Genomic DNA, 18,278 nt, shown 5'->3' with positions numbered 1-18,278 from the left:
TCACTGATCCAGCATTTCGTAGAATCTTGAATAGTTCTCTTTTCTTTAATTTTTTTGGCTCTTTATTGCAGCACAGTGCCACTATTAGGATGTGTGGGCCAACAAACAGCAAATTAGAGAAAAACATAACCTTGTTTTGCTTACCTTCTGTTTTATTCCGTTCTAGCAGTAGGGGGAGCACGCTGTACTTACTGAAACTCCTAGTTAGGTGATACTATTGCCATTTTAACAATCCAGTCATCACTCAGATCTGAAATCTGTTGTGTCTTCAAGTAGGTAGATGAATTTTTTCTTTGCCCTTTTTCTAGTAAATTATGATGTTCAATATAGGAACATCATAGTTTGGTGGATGGTGAAGAAAAATTACAGAGTATCTTTTCAATTTCTTATGAGCTTTTGTTTAGATCCTTTAAATAACAGAACTTAAAAACAGAATGTGGGGTTAGGGTGGCAAACTCTAAAATAGGCATTTTCTGTTAGGCATACTCAAAAAAAAAAAAAAATCACCATTTTAACATCAGCCCCTATCCAAACAGAAAGAACATAAACCAGAGTGGTGTTCAAAGAAATTTCTTTTCAAAAATCATCTGTTATGCTGGAATTGCCTTAAAGAGATTGAGTTCTCTTTTCCCGAGAGAAATGATAACAGAGATTAGGATGCTCAACTGTCCTCGTTTGCCCAGGACTCAGAGGTCACCTGGGAAGTAGGTTTTCTAGTGCAAAACTGAGACAGTTGTGGGTAATCCAGGATAGTCAGTCACCCTAATTTAAAAAAAAAAAAAAAAAGGCAAAAATGATTAGAGCAACTCTCTTCCAAGTGTGCTACAGCAGAAATTAGGTTTTCAGGCACTGCACACTTCAGAGGCACCAACACACACTGGCAAGAATCCTATTTCCATCTTAATGTTACAATTTTGTTATGTGCAGTTTATTATGGTTAAGGAAAGATAATGGAGTATGTAAAAGTGAAGGTAGATTAGGAAGAATTGAAGCAATGAGTATAAGAGGGGGATTTTTAGGCCATGCTTTGAAAATGCAGCTGCCTTTTTTTGTTTCTAATATTGATTGCACTTTAAAGACTTTCAAAGATGAACATTAATAGCGTTAAACAGTCAGAATAGTTATAAATAGGATAAGACACCTATCTTGAAGTGATGGTGGGATAATGCTGTTTGCTCTGGTGTTTGTTCCCAGGTTAAGGAAAGGGTGTGGGGCTGGCTGTAACAGCGGTGGCAATATTGAAGATTCTGACACTGGAGGCGGAATGTCCTGCACTAGTAACAATGCGACAAGTGCCAGTGACCCTCATAGCAGTGTGTCCCAGGGAAGCACTGGAAATCCAGGGCAAGGGTCAGGAGCAGGACTCCATCCTCCAGTCACGTCTTATCCTCCAGCACTAGGTAATGTGAAAACAAAATTATGTGTCTAACCTTCTTAGAATGTGTGTATAAAGAGAATTATGTATTACCAGGGCTCCAGGGTGGCTCAGTCAGTTAAGCATCAGACTCTTGATTTCAGCTCAGGTCAGGATCTCAGGGTGATGGGATTGAGCTCCGAATTGGGCTTCACACTGGGCATGGAGCCTGTTGGGAGTCTCTTTCTCCTTCTCCCTCTGCCGCTCCCCATGCCTTTCTATACACTACTTGAGGGTACACACACGTTCTCTCTTATTCTCTCTCCCTCCTTCTTTATCAAAAAGAAAAAAGAGAGAAAGAATCCTATATTACCTAACTTGGAAATATGTAAAAATAACATTTTGATTGATTCTTGGTTGGACATTATCCTATTTATGTTAATTAAATATATTATTTAATTATAATATAATTCCAAATATATTATTTGGAATATCATTTCTTTGAAAATATCATTTTTAAAATTAATATTTAGTATAATGTATTTAACTTTTCTTTCATTGGACAGTGATTTGGTTTCTTCTGAATGTTATAATTAGCTTTTTTCTTTTTTTATAAAGATTTTATTTATTTATTCATGAGTGACAGAGAGGCAGAGGGAGAAGCAGGCTCCCCACAGAGTAGGGAGCCCAATGTGAGGCTCAATCCTAGGACCATGAAATCATAATCTGAGCTGAAGGCAGATATTCAACATGACAGAGCCACCCAGCACCCTATAATAAACTTTATTAACACTGTTTTCTTGGGTTAGAGACTTTAAAAAAATACAATAGCTATATCAAAGTTTATGAGAATATTTAAGATTCATGACATATAATGCCAAAACTATTTCTAGCAAGTTTTTGTTTTTGTTTTGTTTTTTTTACCAATTGGTACTCTGTCCAATCATACATTGGAATGCCCATCCTGAGTTCCCACCTCTGCTCCCTGCTTGCTCAGAGGGACAAGAGAAGGGTAGTCTTTAAGTCATTGTTTTAATTTGGATTGCTCTGATACCTAAGATTGGAAGATTTTATTTTATTAAAAGATTTTATTTATTCAAGAGAGACACACAGAGGGATCCCTGGGTGGCGCAGCGGTTTGGCGCCTGCCTTTGGCCCAGGGCAGGATCCTGGAGACCCGGGATCGAATCCCACGTTGGGCTCCCGGTGCATGGAGCCTGCTTCTCCCTCTGCCTATGTCTCTGCCTCTGTGTGTGTGTGTGTGTGTGTGTGTGTGAGACTATCATAAATAAAAATTAAAAAAAAAAAAAAAAGAGAGACACACAGAGAGGCAGAGACACAGGCAGAGGGAGAAGGCAGGCTCCCCGTGAGAAATCCTTGGATCGGGATCCCTGGGTGGCGCAGCGGTTTAGCGCCTGCCTTTGGCCCAGGGCGCGATCCTGGAGACCTGGGATCGAATCCCACGTCGGGCTCCCGGTGCATGGAGCCTGCTTCTCCCTCTGCCTATGTCTCTGCCTCTCTCTCTCTCTGTGACTATCATAAATAAATAAAAATTAAAAAAAAAAAAAAAAAAGAAATCCTTGGATCACAGCCTGAGCCAAAAGCAGATGCTCAACCACTGAGCCACCCATATTGGGGTCCCATATTGGAAGATTTTAAAATGAGTTTGGCCCCTTTTTCTTTTTTTGAAGTACCTATTAAGGCTCTTGCCCATTTTTCTCTTTGATTACCTTTTTTAAAAATCTCAAGTTAGTTAACATACAGTGCAGCACTGGTTTCAGTGCTTTATCAGTCACATACAACACCCAGTGCTCATCCCTACACATGCCTTCCTTAACGCCCACCATTCAGTTACCCCACCTCCCCACCCACCTACCCTATAGCAACCCTCAGTTTGTTTCCTAGAGTTGCCTCCCTATGGTTTGCCTCCCTCTCAATTTTCATCTTATTTTATCCTTCTTTCCCTTCTCCTATGTTCATCTGTTTTGTTTCTTAAATTCCATATATGAGTGAGATCACATGATATTTCTTTTTCTCTGACTCACTTATTTCACTTAGCATAATACATTCAGTTCCATGGTTATCTTATTCTTGTTTGTATATACTGTATTTGAATTATTTGTCAGTTTTCTGTATTACAAATACCTTTGCCCATTCTATCCCTTGGCTTTCCATTCTCTTCCTGAGAAGGGTGTCTCCTCCTCTTTTGACAAGAAGTTCTTTTTTTTTTTTTTTTTTTTTTTTTTTTTATGATAGTCACAGAGAGAGAGAGAGAGGCAGAGACACAGGCAGAGGGAGAAGCAGGCTCCATGCACTGGGAGCCCGACATGGGATTCGATCCCGGGTCTCCAGGATCGTGCCCTGGGCCAAAGGCAGGCACTAAACCGCTGCGCCACCCAGGGATCCCTGACAAGAAGTTCTTAATTTAGTGTAGAGCAATTTACTGATCTTTTCTTTTATGATTAGTGTTTTTTAATATCTTACTTAAGAAAATTTTTCCTATCCCAAGGCAAGAAGGTTTGGGGTTTGTTTGTTTGTTTGTTTTACTAATTTACCTTTTACACAAGATCTGTAATCCACCTGGTATGCAGTAGGAATCAGATTTCATCTATTTTCATATGGCTGGTTGGTTGATCCAGAACTGTCTTTTCTGCTCTGCTTCACATGAATTATATGAAGACTTAAGGCATTTAGTTAAATTAAGAAACAAAAAATCCAATAGCATTGGAATTAAGACTCTAAATAGGTGTATTACCAACATTTTATAACTTCTATTTTGACTTCTGAGTGAAAAGCTGAAACTTTCAGTGTGCTTTAAATGCTCTCATTTTGATCAGCTCTTTATTTTCAGATAGAAAGTATGTGAAGAATTTTTTAAAATATAATTAAAAACTATTTCCTAATCTTCACATTACTGTTATAAGTCAGGAAAAAGATGAACCTGATGAATCATATCAAGCCATTTGAAAAAGAACACAAAAGGACACACTATTCACTATCACTGATGATTCATATTTAGTAGTAATCCCTTAATGGGAAAATCACAGTGTGGCATCACCATCTCTCTGTAGACTGTGTAGTTTGTCATTGGAATGGATTGCAAGGACATTAGTTCTACGCTCTGAGAAATAGTAGTTACAGCTCTTGCTGCATACTAGACCCTTAATAAATATTTCTTGTCTTATTTCCATGAGATATTTCATTTCTGAAATATGAAAGAGGTGTTATTATCCTGAAACATTTCTGTGGAATATATTTTAGGATTTATCCCAATGTTAAATTCTGATAGCTGCTGAAATTATATTTTTTTTGTTCCAGAATTTTAATTTCATAAAGCTTTAGTAAATTATATTATCAAAACCACATAAGAAAAGAGATCTTAGATATTCGTTTCTTTTTGACAACATTAAAAGTTTTAGGTATAGGGTTGCTTGGATGGCACAGTCGATTAAGCATCCAATTCTTGGTTTTGGCCCAAGTCATGATCTTACAGTGGTGAGATCAAGCCCCGCATTGTGTTCCATGCATAGCAGGGAGTCTGCTGGAGATTTTCTCTCTCTCTTTCCCTCTCCCCCCACTTGTGCATGCACACTCTCTCCCTCTCTCAATAAATAAATAAATAAATTTTTTTAAAGTTATAGCTATATGGGCAGCCCCGGTGGCACAGTAATTTGGTGCTGCCTGCAGCTCAGGGTGTGATCCTGGGGACCCAGGTCGAGTCCCACGTCAGGCTCCCTGCATGGAGCCTGCTTCTCCCTCTGCCTGTGTCTCTGCCTCTCTCTGTGTGTGTCTTTCAGGAATAAATAAATACAATCTTTAAAAAAAAAAAAAAAGCTTTAGGTATAAATGTTAAATTCAGTGAATTCACTAAGTAATTACTTAAGGGAAAAACTCTTAGAAACTACCAAAAAAAAAAAAAGTGTTTGAATGATTCCAGTTAGAATGAGTGCTGTTGTTGTTTATCCTTCGCTAGGCACGAGCCACAGCTCCCATTCCGTACAGTCAAGCCTGGTCAGACAGTCCCCTGCTCGAGCCTCAGTGGCCAGCCAGTCTTCTTACTGCTACAGCAGCCGGCACTCGTCTCTCCGGATGTCCACCACAGGATTTGTACCTTGCCGGCGCTCTTCCACAAGTCAGATATCCCTTCGAAACTTACCATCCTCCATCCAGTCCCGCCTCTCTATGGTGAACCAGATGGAGCCCTCTGGTCAGAGCGGCCTGGCCTGTGTGCAGCATGGCCTACCTTCTTCCAGCAGCTCTAGCCAGAGCATCCCAGCCTGCAAACATCATACTCTGGTGGGCTTTCTTGGGACAGAGGGAGGTCAGGCCAGTGCCACTGATGCCCAGCCAGGCAACATCTCAAGTCCTGCCAATAACTCACACGCCAAAAGGGGGGAAGTGATTTACAGAGTCCAGGTGAGTAAGCACACCATTCTGGTGCTGTATGTGTCACTCGTTTGTCCTTATTTTTTGTCAAGTGAAGGATTCTGGTGAGAACACACCTTCATATTACTTAATGTGAAGATTAGAACATTTTTAATATTGAAAAAGTTTCTGCCAGCGTGAGAACTGAAAGCAAGTAGCTCTTCAGTGGTGATTTTTGTTCCCACTCAGCTTTTGTGTGGCCATTGAAGTAAGGTCTGCCAGTGGGCTAAAAAGAATTCAGGAGGTGCCCTTTAGATTGCTTTTTGTTCAGTTATAGGCAGTGGAAAGCTTGAGACACAGAGTCTAAAAGAAATTTTGTTTGAGATTATGTAATTGTCATCAGCAAGAAAAAATTGAATTGGAAATGACCCCTATTTATTTGTGATTTAGATTGTAGATCCCAGTCAAATTCTGGATGGGATCAACCTGTCAAAAAGGAAAGAGCTGCAGTGGCCTGATGAGGGTATTCGGTTGAAAGCTGGGAGAAACAGCTGGAAAGACTGGAGTCCTCAGGAGGGCATGGAAGGCCATGTAAGTTCTCTTATGAAGCTGACCTATGGTCTCACTTTTTTGTAGCCTGACTTGTGTGTTTTTAGCTAATTTTATGTGCTTGCTTTTTTAAATGTACCTTTTGCTAAATTACCAAAAGATACTACCTCTAATTTTAAGTGAATTTTGTCAATATTTTCAAGGTCTTTGCCACTAATCTATTGTATTCTGAATCATTAGGTGATTCACCGATGGGTGCCTTGCAGCAGAGATCCAGGTACTAGATCCCACATTGACAAGACAGTACTTCTGGTCCAGATTGATGATAAATATGTGACTGTCATTGAAACTGGGGTACTAGAACTTGGGGCCGAAGTGTGAGCCAGTGTTTTATAACTACATTTATTTTCCCTCTCCATTCCAAGATGTTGGAAAAAGAGAGGCGAGCGTGGAAGATGCCTGCAGGTATTCTTTGCTCCTGTATGGGAGAGACTTGGATGGAGAGCAGCCTTGGTTAAGCGCCTCTCCTTTGCCCTTCACCTTGACTCCTGTCACTGTCTCCATCCCCAAATAAAGCTGAAATATTTTTTTAAGTTAGCTGCTGAGAAAACATTTTGCATGAAGGATAAAGTTCTGTTACAATACATCTTTAAAAAAAGTTTTTTCCTATGTATTGCCTATGCTTTACATCAACAAACTCTTTATTTCTAAACTACGATCTCATATTTTTCTAATTTCTTTGCCAAAAATAATTGCCATGTTTGGTCACAGAACATGAAATACATTTACCTTGATTTTTAAGAACAGACCAGTATAGAAAACCTTCAGTTCGACGTTTAGCAGTATGAACGTTTAATGTACAGTGAAAGAGACTATGAACATAGATTTATCTTATTCCTTGAGCGCTAAAAACTTTAATGAGAAAACTGCACTAATTTTTTACAACAATGCACTAAAGTCTGAGATTTCTCAGAACATTTATTTATATATAAAAAAATAAAATACCATTATTTAAATTGCCTTTGGGATTAACCCCTTCCCTTTCCTTACACATACATAGCAGAACTGTGCTGCTTCTTTTCTGTTAGTAATCTGCACTTCATGCCAGTACATTGGGTGTTTTCTTTAAAATGAACACTAAATCTCAAGATATACTTAACTTCACTATTGGCATTTCCCGGAGACCATAGTCAGTGCATCGGTCCTGTGAACACCACTGCCAGCTCCTGTGTCCACATGTCAGATGAGCTCTAGCAACAGGTGTGCCCCAGGCAGTCTGCTTCTCTCCACTTGGGGCAAGCCCTGCTGGGGTCGATTCTGGGAAGAAAATATTTTCGTTTTTCAAAGAAGAAGATGAACATCCAAGAATTTAAAGAGAGAATCAATTGCTTTTCTTTTAAGAGTTATTAGCTCTTGATGTTACTCACGTGCAGTTCAGTTAATCAAGTAAAATTTTTTCAAACAAGATTATCCAAATGGTGCAGTTCTTATTGTTATATCCCTCTTGAATAACCTCACCTTTTGTTTTGCTCCTCTCTTCTTTTTTCTATTACTTGAATTTTTTTCCTGTAATTTATAGTGTGTAGGTGTAATTTGAAATATTTATAACTGTGAAATTGACTTCATATGTTGTCTCATAAATTTTATTGGTTTTTTAAAAAATATGCGTGTATTCAGGGAAATATATAATTCAGATTTACAATTGGGTTTGGTGGAAACTGCAGTTTAGATTTCATTTTCAACTCTTGGCATTTTTTAAACCCTTCAGAGAACTTTCCCCTTTTGTGTGAAACTCCAAAGACGACTGTGTATCTCCTCTGAGCATTTAGGAGCAGCCATCTTTCTACCCCTCTGTAAATGTGATGTGAAAAGAAGCAGGTGAAATTGACTTAAATCATATAATTTAGTTATCCAGTGCATCCAAAGTGTTACTAATTCAAACATGGCACGAGCCCTATTTCCAGTACTCACTGGCCACATGTGCCTGACCACATGTGTCTTGGATGGTAATAGGTTTAAGGTGTCTTGATCAGGTGATGGGGAGAGAAGCTGCCGCCTTCCTTGCTCCCTACTGCTGCTCCTACAGTATAGTGTAACGCTTCAGTAGAAGGAAGGGAAATTAAGGAAATCAGTAGCTAATATATGCCACCCAAATGCATTTTTATCCCAAAATCTATTTGGCCCTTTTCTAATTTAAAATTTCTATAGTAATTCAGGACTCAGTGTGCCACACACAGAGGTTTCCATACTTCACACTTTGCAAAATTTACTGTTTAAGAACATTTGTCGAATGATTTACTGAACCTTGACACAAAGGATATCCTTTCTAAATTGACCAGTTAAAAAGTATTTTCCTGATACTTTTGTGACATTCTGTATTTGCCTCATTTTGGCATATCTACAGTATGTCATTAAGGTTTAGGCTTTTGTTTTTCTCTTCTCAAACAGTATCTGATCTGTCTAACCATCTACATTTATTTAAAATATTCTCAAAGGAATTGTGATTCCTGCTGCTTGTTTTCTTTCTAAAGTGAGTATGATCTTTTCATGGTCATTACCTAAATGGAAAGATAGTGGAGCCCTTTCAGTCTTAAATGGAGGATAATTCATTTTCCTCCATGGGGGAAAAAATCAGAGCTTCAGGAGGGCTAGAATTATTTTTATTTCTAGCCTCCCACTCCCAATGTGTTAAACACATTATACACTCTAAAAACACAAGACTAGATTTTATACAGAATATATATATTGGGTCTTGATTTGGGGTGGTAACTATGGACATTCTTCTCAAAACAAGTTGAATTTTATTATCAAGTAGCCCTGTAGTGAAGTTATGAATTAGGAACCCTAACAGGATCCTTGTTCGTATTTTTTAAGTCTAAAACTGATAGTCTTTTTAAAGTCAAAATAGTTTTCTAATAATTACGTTGGAGGAAACAGTAATTATTGAAGGAAAGATTCACTTTTAATAATTGGACCTAAATCACTACATAGAAACATATGTGCTTCCATTAAGTAGAATGATCATCCTTAGTCTACCTTCTCCACCCCACCTTGGAGAGTAGTGAGCTGTTTGTTTAGGTTCCCTGATTAACTTTCTTCATCAGTGTACAAAAGCTAGTGTCTTTCATTCACAATTGCCAAAACTTTCAGAGTTCCATCATTTGAAAATAAGAATATGTAATTAAAATACTAGCTTTTTATGCATTTCCCTTAAACAGAGTTTCATTGATAGCTTTCTGGTCTTTTTCTTATTTGATTTTGGTTTTTCCTTCCTTTGAGAGTCCTGGAGTGAATTATAAATTGCTAGCTGTTTTTCTTATTTCCTCATTCAGTGGCAAAAATCTTTTTTTTTTTTTTTTTTTTGGCAAAAATCATTTTATAACTCAAATTTAAACTTTTGGTTAATTTTCCAGCTTGTAACGTGTGTGTGAGCCCTCTTTTTACACCATTTTCAGTACTTGATAAAACTTTAAATATTCACTTTTTTTCTAGAGAATTCTAAATTTTCCAAGAGTCTAGATTAACATAAGCTGTTGATATTTAAGGGGCTTGGGAGAGTAGGTGGTGAGACTGTATATTTTTAAGGTAAGAGGAGATTAATTACCTTTCAGGAAATTAATGAATAAACTTCATCAGTGTTCTGCCTTTTTGGGTTTCTATTATTGGAAGATGAGCTTCCATTAGATTTGAAGTAGTTTTAAAAATATTTCAAGTATATCTGAGATACTTCTACTAATCCTTGAAACAGAAGTAGACAATGTTTCTATCCTGAGTGAGGTGTGGAAAATCACTCTGTGCACCAAATATCAGGCAATGAAAATGTTAAGTTTTTATGTAGAGACTAAGCTTATTAGGAAGATGTGTTTTTCTTCCTGTGTTGCTTTATTTTTTTATCCTCTATCAACATATAAAAAACAGCCTCAAATCTAAGCAAGGGTAGCTTAGCCTTAATAAATTCCACTTTGCTTCTGCCTCTGCTTAGAAATTCTTCATTTGGTGGATTGCTGCACTGAGTCATTCATCCAGAACGAGGTCTTTTAAACTTATGATTTGCCCAGAGTCTAAAATTATCTTCTTTAACTTTCAAAAATCTTTCCTCCTAAATATATGACTTGAAAAAAAGATACCTTAGTAATTTTGCTTGAGAAGTCCTTGAATTTATGTTTACTAGCGATTAAGTTATAAACTGCTGTCCAGATTAATTACCTTTTTGTTTATCTTCCTTATTCTTTCATTAATATAGACAATCCCCCACCCCTTTGTTTAAGCCCTCAGGATTCATTCTTGTTTTCTGTAGTGTATAATGTAATCATGCAAATTACTTTGCCTAGACTTAGACCCAGTCCAGTTTTTCCTTTGATATGATAAATTGTTCAGATAAGGTATCCAACATCAATTTTTATTCCAGAGGCTTTTTCTTTAATTCTAAAATGAGTGGAAAGAATAATGTCAATCAAGGCTAAAATGATACTGGGAACTTGTTAGTGGACTGTGAACTTTTTGGTTTCAGTCTTATGTAGAAATTGAGTTTTATTGATCTAGAGAAAGAGAAAAGTCAGATATGACCATGTGTTTGTGCAGCGTAAGTTTGACTATTACATTGGGTATCTGTAGGGGTTTTTAAGTATTTAAAAACCAGCTTCTCTCTTCTTCATTTTTCTATTTAAAAAATCTGGTTGGTATACACCTAGGCCTTCTCATTTTTAGCTTGTGAAATGTTTAGTAAGAATTGTGACTGGAAAGGAATTAATTATTATACAAATAGATCTGGTAGGTATGTGAGTGGAGCATTAATTTTGCTTGAAACAAATATATTTTCTGCTTTGAATCACCTCACCAGGGTCATCTCAAGAATTACGTATAAGAATTTCTCTTTATTGCCTATCAGCTACATATTCTTTCTGAAGTAGAGTAAATAAGTTCTATTTACGAGCTGAACTTTTTTATCTGTCATTTTATGGAAGCAACACAACAACATTCTTTGGGGGAACCAGAACCGATTGTCATCGCAAGGTTACATGACAACGCTTTCGTAAGACATACCTATTATATAGGGTCAGACCTTTTTTCCTATGCCCCAGCTCTGCACCTGACAATTTGTGATTCAGTGGAGCCATGCTAGAAGGAACAATGATCATGGAAGATGATGGTAAGGATGTATACCTGCGTGTTACTTGCACATCTGATGTGATGCCTTGGTATTCAGAACAGAGTAGTAGGTAGAAAATGAGATGGCTGCTCCAGATGACTCTTGGGTTTAGTGTGACTGTGGTTGAACAAGATTTTTTATACCTGAAGCTTGATTCTGCAACCAAAATAACAGAAATGTGGGGGAAATCATGTCTGCTTATGCTTTTTAAAGCTTATAGTTTAAGTAAAAATAAATTGTAAAAACTGGTTACCTTAACCTTCTACAATGAGCTCTGCATGAGGAAATGGAAGGAAGAATACTAAAAATGGTTCAGGAAGATCTGTGTGAGGAAGGAAAATGGGTTTCCCTTTTCTGATCATGGGCTCTGAAAGCATTCATTGCCTTTACCAGCATTCAGTATAAACCAGAGATAAGAATATATGTACTCGCGTGGGTCCGTGAGTGTGTGTGTGTGTCTGGATGTTTGTTATTCTAAATAGCTTGTAAATATTGTAGTTGTTTAAAATGGAAAATAAAGCTGAGATTGTTTTTTTTCTTTGCAAATATATTGCATCAAAAATACAGTATTGACGGTGGATAAAAACACTGAGGAAATAAATTTTTTTTTCATTTTGCCTTCTGTCCATTTTTGTCAAATTAAGAAAAATTCAAGTGTTAAGCTCTGCATAGCATATTTTAAAACATGTACTTGGTTCTGAAATCATTTTAATCAGAAGCTTTGGCCTGTAAACATGAATCAGCTGACATGTACATATTTCATATTAAAAGGATATCTTTTCATACTTGGTAGAAAGGTGGTAGTTTATGTCTTTTATCTCAATGTGTCATATTAATGATATTAGATGGAACATGTAGGATAATAGTGTACATGTGTTCACCACATTACACTAAGTTACTATATAAAAAAGGAAGTGAACATTTGGATTATGGTCATCAAAATCAGGCAAACGCTAACCTGAGGCATGTTCTTAACCCACTTTTTATCTGTATAATACTTAGAGAAAGTACAAGCTGACCTAACAATGAGAATAGATACACTCGTGATCAAATCACTTAAGCCATTAGTGAGTCATTTTAACTATTAGTAACAACCCAAACCACCAGGCTGCAGATTATGTGCCATCTATATCAGAGTCCCAGACAGTTTGCTGTCTTCCCACCCAGGATCACAGTGGCACAACTGGAAATGTGGTATTTAGTCTTTTTTCTAGTGACAGGAAACCTGCTGGGTTAAACGAAACACATTTTCAAAGAAAGAAATTATTCATATATGTGAGCTGTATCAACCTTAAGAGCCAGAGACTCAAGGAGAGGGGGTAATATGTGAGTCCCATAAAACCTTTTCATCGTTCTTAAAGTACAGTTTACTGGATTTTTCCTCCTAAAGGATCCAGAAGTTTTGCTGATGGGTAGCCACTGAATCTCACCAGATTAGATGCATTTTCCTGTGGGGAAGGTGAAAACGGCCTTGTGAAGTAGGGGCATGACCAAATGGTGGTTTCTTGGGTATTCAGGCTGCATTCATTATACAAAATACGTGTTTCATTCCCCCTTATTGTGCTAATATGTGCTTATTAAAGGAAATTAAGTATAACTAAACTTCATAAGAGAATACCTGGATTGCTTTGTAACTTCTTAGGATACACAGAAACAGCAAGTGGCTAGAGATGAATCCATCTTGTCTGGCAGCCTTTTAAGAAAACATTCAATTTCAATGTGCAGTATAAACTGTGCCCAAAGGAAGAGTCCTTCTTTGGTCCAGGGCTCCCTATTGCTGCCCAGAATCTTGTGTGAATACATAATAATTGGCCTACATAAGAATACTCTAGGTCTCCAGTCCAATTCTAAAGCACATACTCTTGACCTTTTTTTTTTTTTTTTTTTTAAGATTTACTTATTTATTCATGAGAGACAAGGACTGATAAAGGCAGAGACACAGGCAGAAGGAGACACAGGGAGCCCGATGTGGGACCCAATCCCAAATCGCAGGATCGTGGCCTGAGCCAAACAAAGGCAGGTACCCCAACCACTGAGCCACCCAGGCGTTCCAACCATGTGTTTATCAGATAAAAACATCCCAGGACAATGATGAATTTGAGCTGACACCAAGTAGTGCCTCTGTGTTCATTATACTCTTTTTTTTTTTTTTTTTTTTAATTTTTATTTATTTATGATAGTCACAGAGAGAGAGAGAGAGAGGCAGAGACACAGGCAGAGGGAGAAGCAGGCTCCATGCACCGGGAGCCCGATGTGGGATTCGATCCCGGGTCTCCAGGATCGCGCCCTGGGCCAAAGACAAGCGCCAAACCGCTGCGCCACCCAGGGATCCCGTGTTCATTATACTCTTAATGGTTAATCGGTTTGTTCTCACACACCACCACAACTTCTTGGTTTTCTACCAATACAGTGTAACATAAATGGAGGGTGTACCTTTCTTCAGACAGAAGCAGGTTTGTCTAGCTTATAAATTTGGGAGTGACTACTTTTGTACAATTGCAATATAAAACTATTCATTTAAATAGTTTCAAAATACTAATTTATTTGGGATGCTTATAGTTGCAAGAAAGAAAACTCATTTCAAAGTTGCTGAATATAGGAAATTGGCTCACTGCAAAATTAAGGGCAGACTGGGCTTTCAGGATTGGTTTGTTCATGTTACTCCAACTCTGTATCTGTGATTTTTTTCCCTCTACCTCCTATGTATGCTGGCTTCCTTTCAGATTTTGGCTCTCTGTAGGTCTGGACCCCATTCTATACACATCAGAAAGAAAAAAACTAACAGTTACCTCTCTTACATGAGAAAATTTCCTAGAAGCCTCAGCATAGTTCTTGCACCTTTTTTTTTTTTTTTGTAAAGATTTTATTTATTTATTTATTCATGAGAGACAGAAAGAGAGAGAGAGAGGCAGAGACACAGGCAGAGGGAGATGCCAGCTCCATGCAGGGAGACTGAATCAGGACTCGATCCCAGGTCTCCAGGATCATGCCCTGGGCTGAAGGCAGTGCTAAACCGCTGAACCACCAGGGCTGCCCTCCTTGCATCTTTTTAATGTAAGATTTGACATAGGTAAGATCCGTAACTTGTCCCAATGCCCTGATCTTCTAAACTAGTCATGGACAAAAACAGAAGTGCCATGATTGGCTCAGACAAGTCAGAGCTAGCCTCAAAGCTGGAGTCCTTTCCCCAAACAGTGTGGTTGCTACACAGTGCATGCAAAAGCATTGACTACAATGTCCACAACAGATTTGTATATAGTTCTCCAAAACTTAAGTATTGTTTTCAAGAAACAGGGACTCAGACTACCTGAAAATTAGGTGTTTCTTCTAGCATGCATCTGTAGCAGATCTAGAGCAGAAAATCAGCAGATACTTAGGGAGACACAGGTCCAGGTGTTTGCTCTCCTTTTCTCAGGGGTTGCCTTACATCTCATGTCAATTTTGCTTTTCTCTGTGTAAATTATTTCCTTCCTTAGATTATTGTGTGTTGGGGAGCGGGGGAGTTCCCTGTGAAACCAACTGGACCTGGAACAATTTTTTGGCAAATGCTTCTAATTATGGATTAAGATTTTTCTGTATTGTTAGTTTGGGCAAGTTGTTTTTTTCTAGGACTGCAGTTCTCAAACTTTTGGGTCTCTGAATACTTGGAAAAAAAATTACCAAGCACTCACCACATCCCAAAGAGCTTTTTTTTTTATTAAAGATTTTATTTATTTATTCATGAGAGACACAGAGAAAGAGAGGCAGAGACACAGGCAGAAGGAGAAGCAGGCTCCATGCTGGGAGCCTGACGTGGGACTGGATCCTGGGACTACAGGGTCACACCCTGGACCAAAGGGCAGGCGCCAAACCACTGAGCCACCCAGGTATCCCCAAGAGCTTTTGTCTATGTGGTTTATATCAGTATTTGCATTAGAAATTAAAACCTGTTTTAAAAATACTATTTCTAAATGAATAAACTCAAAGAATTAATAAACTCATTACGTGTTAACATTTTTTATTTGAAATTATGCTTCTAACTTAAATGTGTAACATCTGAACTCTTGTCTGCTTCTACATACAGCATGTTGCATTATATTATTTTGGTTGAAGCATATGAGGAAAACCTGGCCTCATATATATATATTTGGAAGAGAGAAGTTATTTTAATAATAATAGTCTTTTCAGAAAATTGTGGATACTCTGTTTTAATACTTCACTAAAATTAGACAAGTGGTACTTTCTTAAAGGTCAGTTGTGATATAGAATCCCATTTGTCTGGATTATTTTAAAATCTGTTGCCTTACCTAACTTGGAATGGATCTTTTACCTGGGTGTGATTTTGTAACACCATTTATTTATAAAGTAATGGTTCCCTGAGTTATGCAGATCTTCCAAATGTTAACACATTTCATTATGCATTATTTTTAAAATCACCTTTTTTCATATCAACATCAGTCAGATACACCTATATTGGGGAGCTAGAAAGCTCATAGTAGCGGATACAAGTGTTCTAAAATTGTTTTTATCAAGAGTTCAAATTTTATCGTTGGTGACAAATATTCTCAGTTTTTAAAGCCACAGACTCGCTTCACTTTTTAGAAAAATCTTTCAAATACTCAAATCTAAACAATGTAGTTTGTCTCTCAGTCTTTCAAGTAAAAATGGCATTCCACGAAAAATAATTGGCTAGCTTAGCCCGTAACACAAAAGGACTATTCTTTGAGAAAATCATATTTTGGTATGCTGAAGAAATGCTTTGTGCATACTTCCCATTTTGCCACATAGACTTTTAAAAAGATATATTTTGAAGGAACAAGATAAAATAAATTGACAAATTTTATTGCTTCGTCAGGGACATCTTCGGTGAAATTGAAATCCCTTCTGTGAATGCATGGTGGTAAAGAGTACAAGGGCTAGCAGTATAGCTGGGTGCCATTGCCTTGACTCCTTCTAAGGTATCTGTAGTTTGACTCATCACATCTTCTGCACAATTATTATAAATGTGAGCACAGTGAAAAAAGGCAGATGATATCTTAGTATTAGGAAAATAATTTTGATCTCATAGATTCCCTGAGTCTTGGGCACTCTCAATGGTGAGAGTCACTATTGCAGGAATATGTCTATCCAATTTTCATTTTCAAATTTATTGGCATAAAGTAATTCATAATATTCTTTCACCTTTGTAATGTCTGTAACATCTGTATGTTTGTCCTCTTTCTCATTCATAATACTGATTATTTTTGCCTTTAGGCTCAATAAGGGATTATTTTGTCAAAGAACCAACTTTGGGGTTTGCTCATCCTTTGTATTGTTTTTTGCTTTAACTTTATTTCCACATTTATATTCCATTTTCTGGTTTTCTGGTTTTTTTCTAACTTGTTGAGATTGACACTCAGCTTTTTGGTTTTAAACCTTTGCTCTTACTATATATACTTCAAGGCTCTACTTTTTTTTAAATTATTTTTAAAAGACAGAGCTTGTGCGTGCAAGTAGGGAAGGGAGGTGCAGAAGGAGAGGGAGAGAGAGTTTCCATACCCATTCCATACCCATTGCCAACACAGGGCTTGATCTCACAGCCCTGATGTCATAACCTGGGCTGAAACCAAGAGTTGGATGCTTAACTGAGACAACTGTGCCCCCAAGACTGTACATTTCTCTTTAAGCATGGCTCTAATTCGTCCAACAAGATTTGACATGTCATATTTCCATTACCAATCATTATTACAATTATAATTTCTAATTTCCATTGTGATTTTTTTCTTTTACCCATGGGTTAATTAGGCTCATATTGGTTAATTTTCAAATATTTGGGATTTTCTAGTTATTGCTTAATAACCATGGCCAAAAAAACTCTAATAATCCTTTGAAATTTGCTTAGCTTTGCTTTGTGGCTCTGTATTTTGTCAATTTTGGTAAATGTTCCAGTGGGCATTCAGGAGAGAAACCTGTATTCTACAGTTATGAGAGCCTTCTATACTAAATATACAAATTAAGCCAATGTTGTTAAGTTACTGAGATCCTGTGTATTCCTACCGATTTTTTTTGTTGTTGTTGGGGGGTAGGGGTCCTGTGGTTTTGGATTTATTTCTTTTAGTTCTGTCAGTTTGGGTTTATATATTTTGAGGCTATATTATTAGGTGCCATGAATTTGGAAGATTTATGTTGGCCAATTGATGACTTTAATCATTATGAAATGCCCTTTTCCTGTCTAGTGATACCCATTGCCCTAAAATTTACTTTATCTGATGTTAGTATCTCTAAAACTTGTATCCATCCTTTCACTTTCAACGTTTCTAGCTCTTTCGAGTGTGCACTTATAAACACCATATAGTTAAGATTTTTTTATTCAATTTTATAACCTTTGTCTTTTAAAAAAAAAAACTGTTTTTAAGCAATCTCTACACCCGACATAAGGCTTGAACTCACAACCCTGAAATCAAGAATTACACATTCTATTGACTAAACCATCTGGGCACCCGTACAATCTCTGTTTTTTAAATGGAATGTGTAGTCCATTTACATTTAAGATAATTATTGATTTTTTGGCTTAAATTTATCATCTTACTATTTGTTTCCTTTTTGCCTACTGGTTTTCATGTATCTTTTCTCCCTCTTTGCCACATTGTAGAATAAGTCATTTGCATTATTATACTCCTCCTTTTGCTTTTACCTATATATCCTTTTAAATTATTCTTTTAGTGGTTATTGAAATTAATACTTACCTAGTTAGTACCCAACCACCTCGTGGACTGACTCTATTTCTACCTTTGCATCTTTTTGCTCTTTTGTCATACATTTTTAACTCTGTGTGTATTTTAAACTTTGAGGGCATTATTATTTGATATAACTTAATTTAGATTTATCCACATATTTACTCTT

The 18,278-nt window shown here is 37.2% G+C and overlaps 1 protein-coding gene across 9 annotated transcripts in view; it reads left to right on the top strand.

Moving 5' to 3' along the window:
* The window catches only part of PCNX1 (pecanex 1), a 163,651-nt gene extending 151,618 nt beyond the window's left edge, over positions 1-12,033 (top strand). For all 9 annotated transcript variants that reach the window (XM_041759637.1, XM_041759635.1, XM_041759633.1 and 6 more), the window contains 4 exons: positions 1,195-1,400; positions 5,328-5,770; positions 6,170-6,310; positions 6,509-12,033. In XM_041759637.1, the coding sequence (XP_041615571.1) occupies positions 1,195-1,400; positions 5,328-5,770; positions 6,170-6,310; positions 6,509-6,649 (931 nt within the window). In that variant the 3' untranslated portion in view covers positions 6,650-12,033. The remainder of the gene's footprint in view (positions 1-1,194; positions 1,401-5,327; positions 5,771-6,169; positions 6,311-6,508) is intronic.
* Positions 12,034-18,278: the final 6,245 nt, after the last annotated feature.

Source organism: Vulpes lagopus, chromosome 6 (genome assembly GCF_018345385.1).
Source record: "Vulpes lagopus strain Blue_001 chromosome 6, ASM1834538v1, whole genome shotgun sequence".
NCBI classification, from domain to species: Eukaryota; Metazoa; Chordata; class Mammalia; order Carnivora; family Canidae; genus Vulpes; species Vulpes lagopus.
This window is presented reverse-complemented; position numbering and strand designations above follow the sequence as displayed.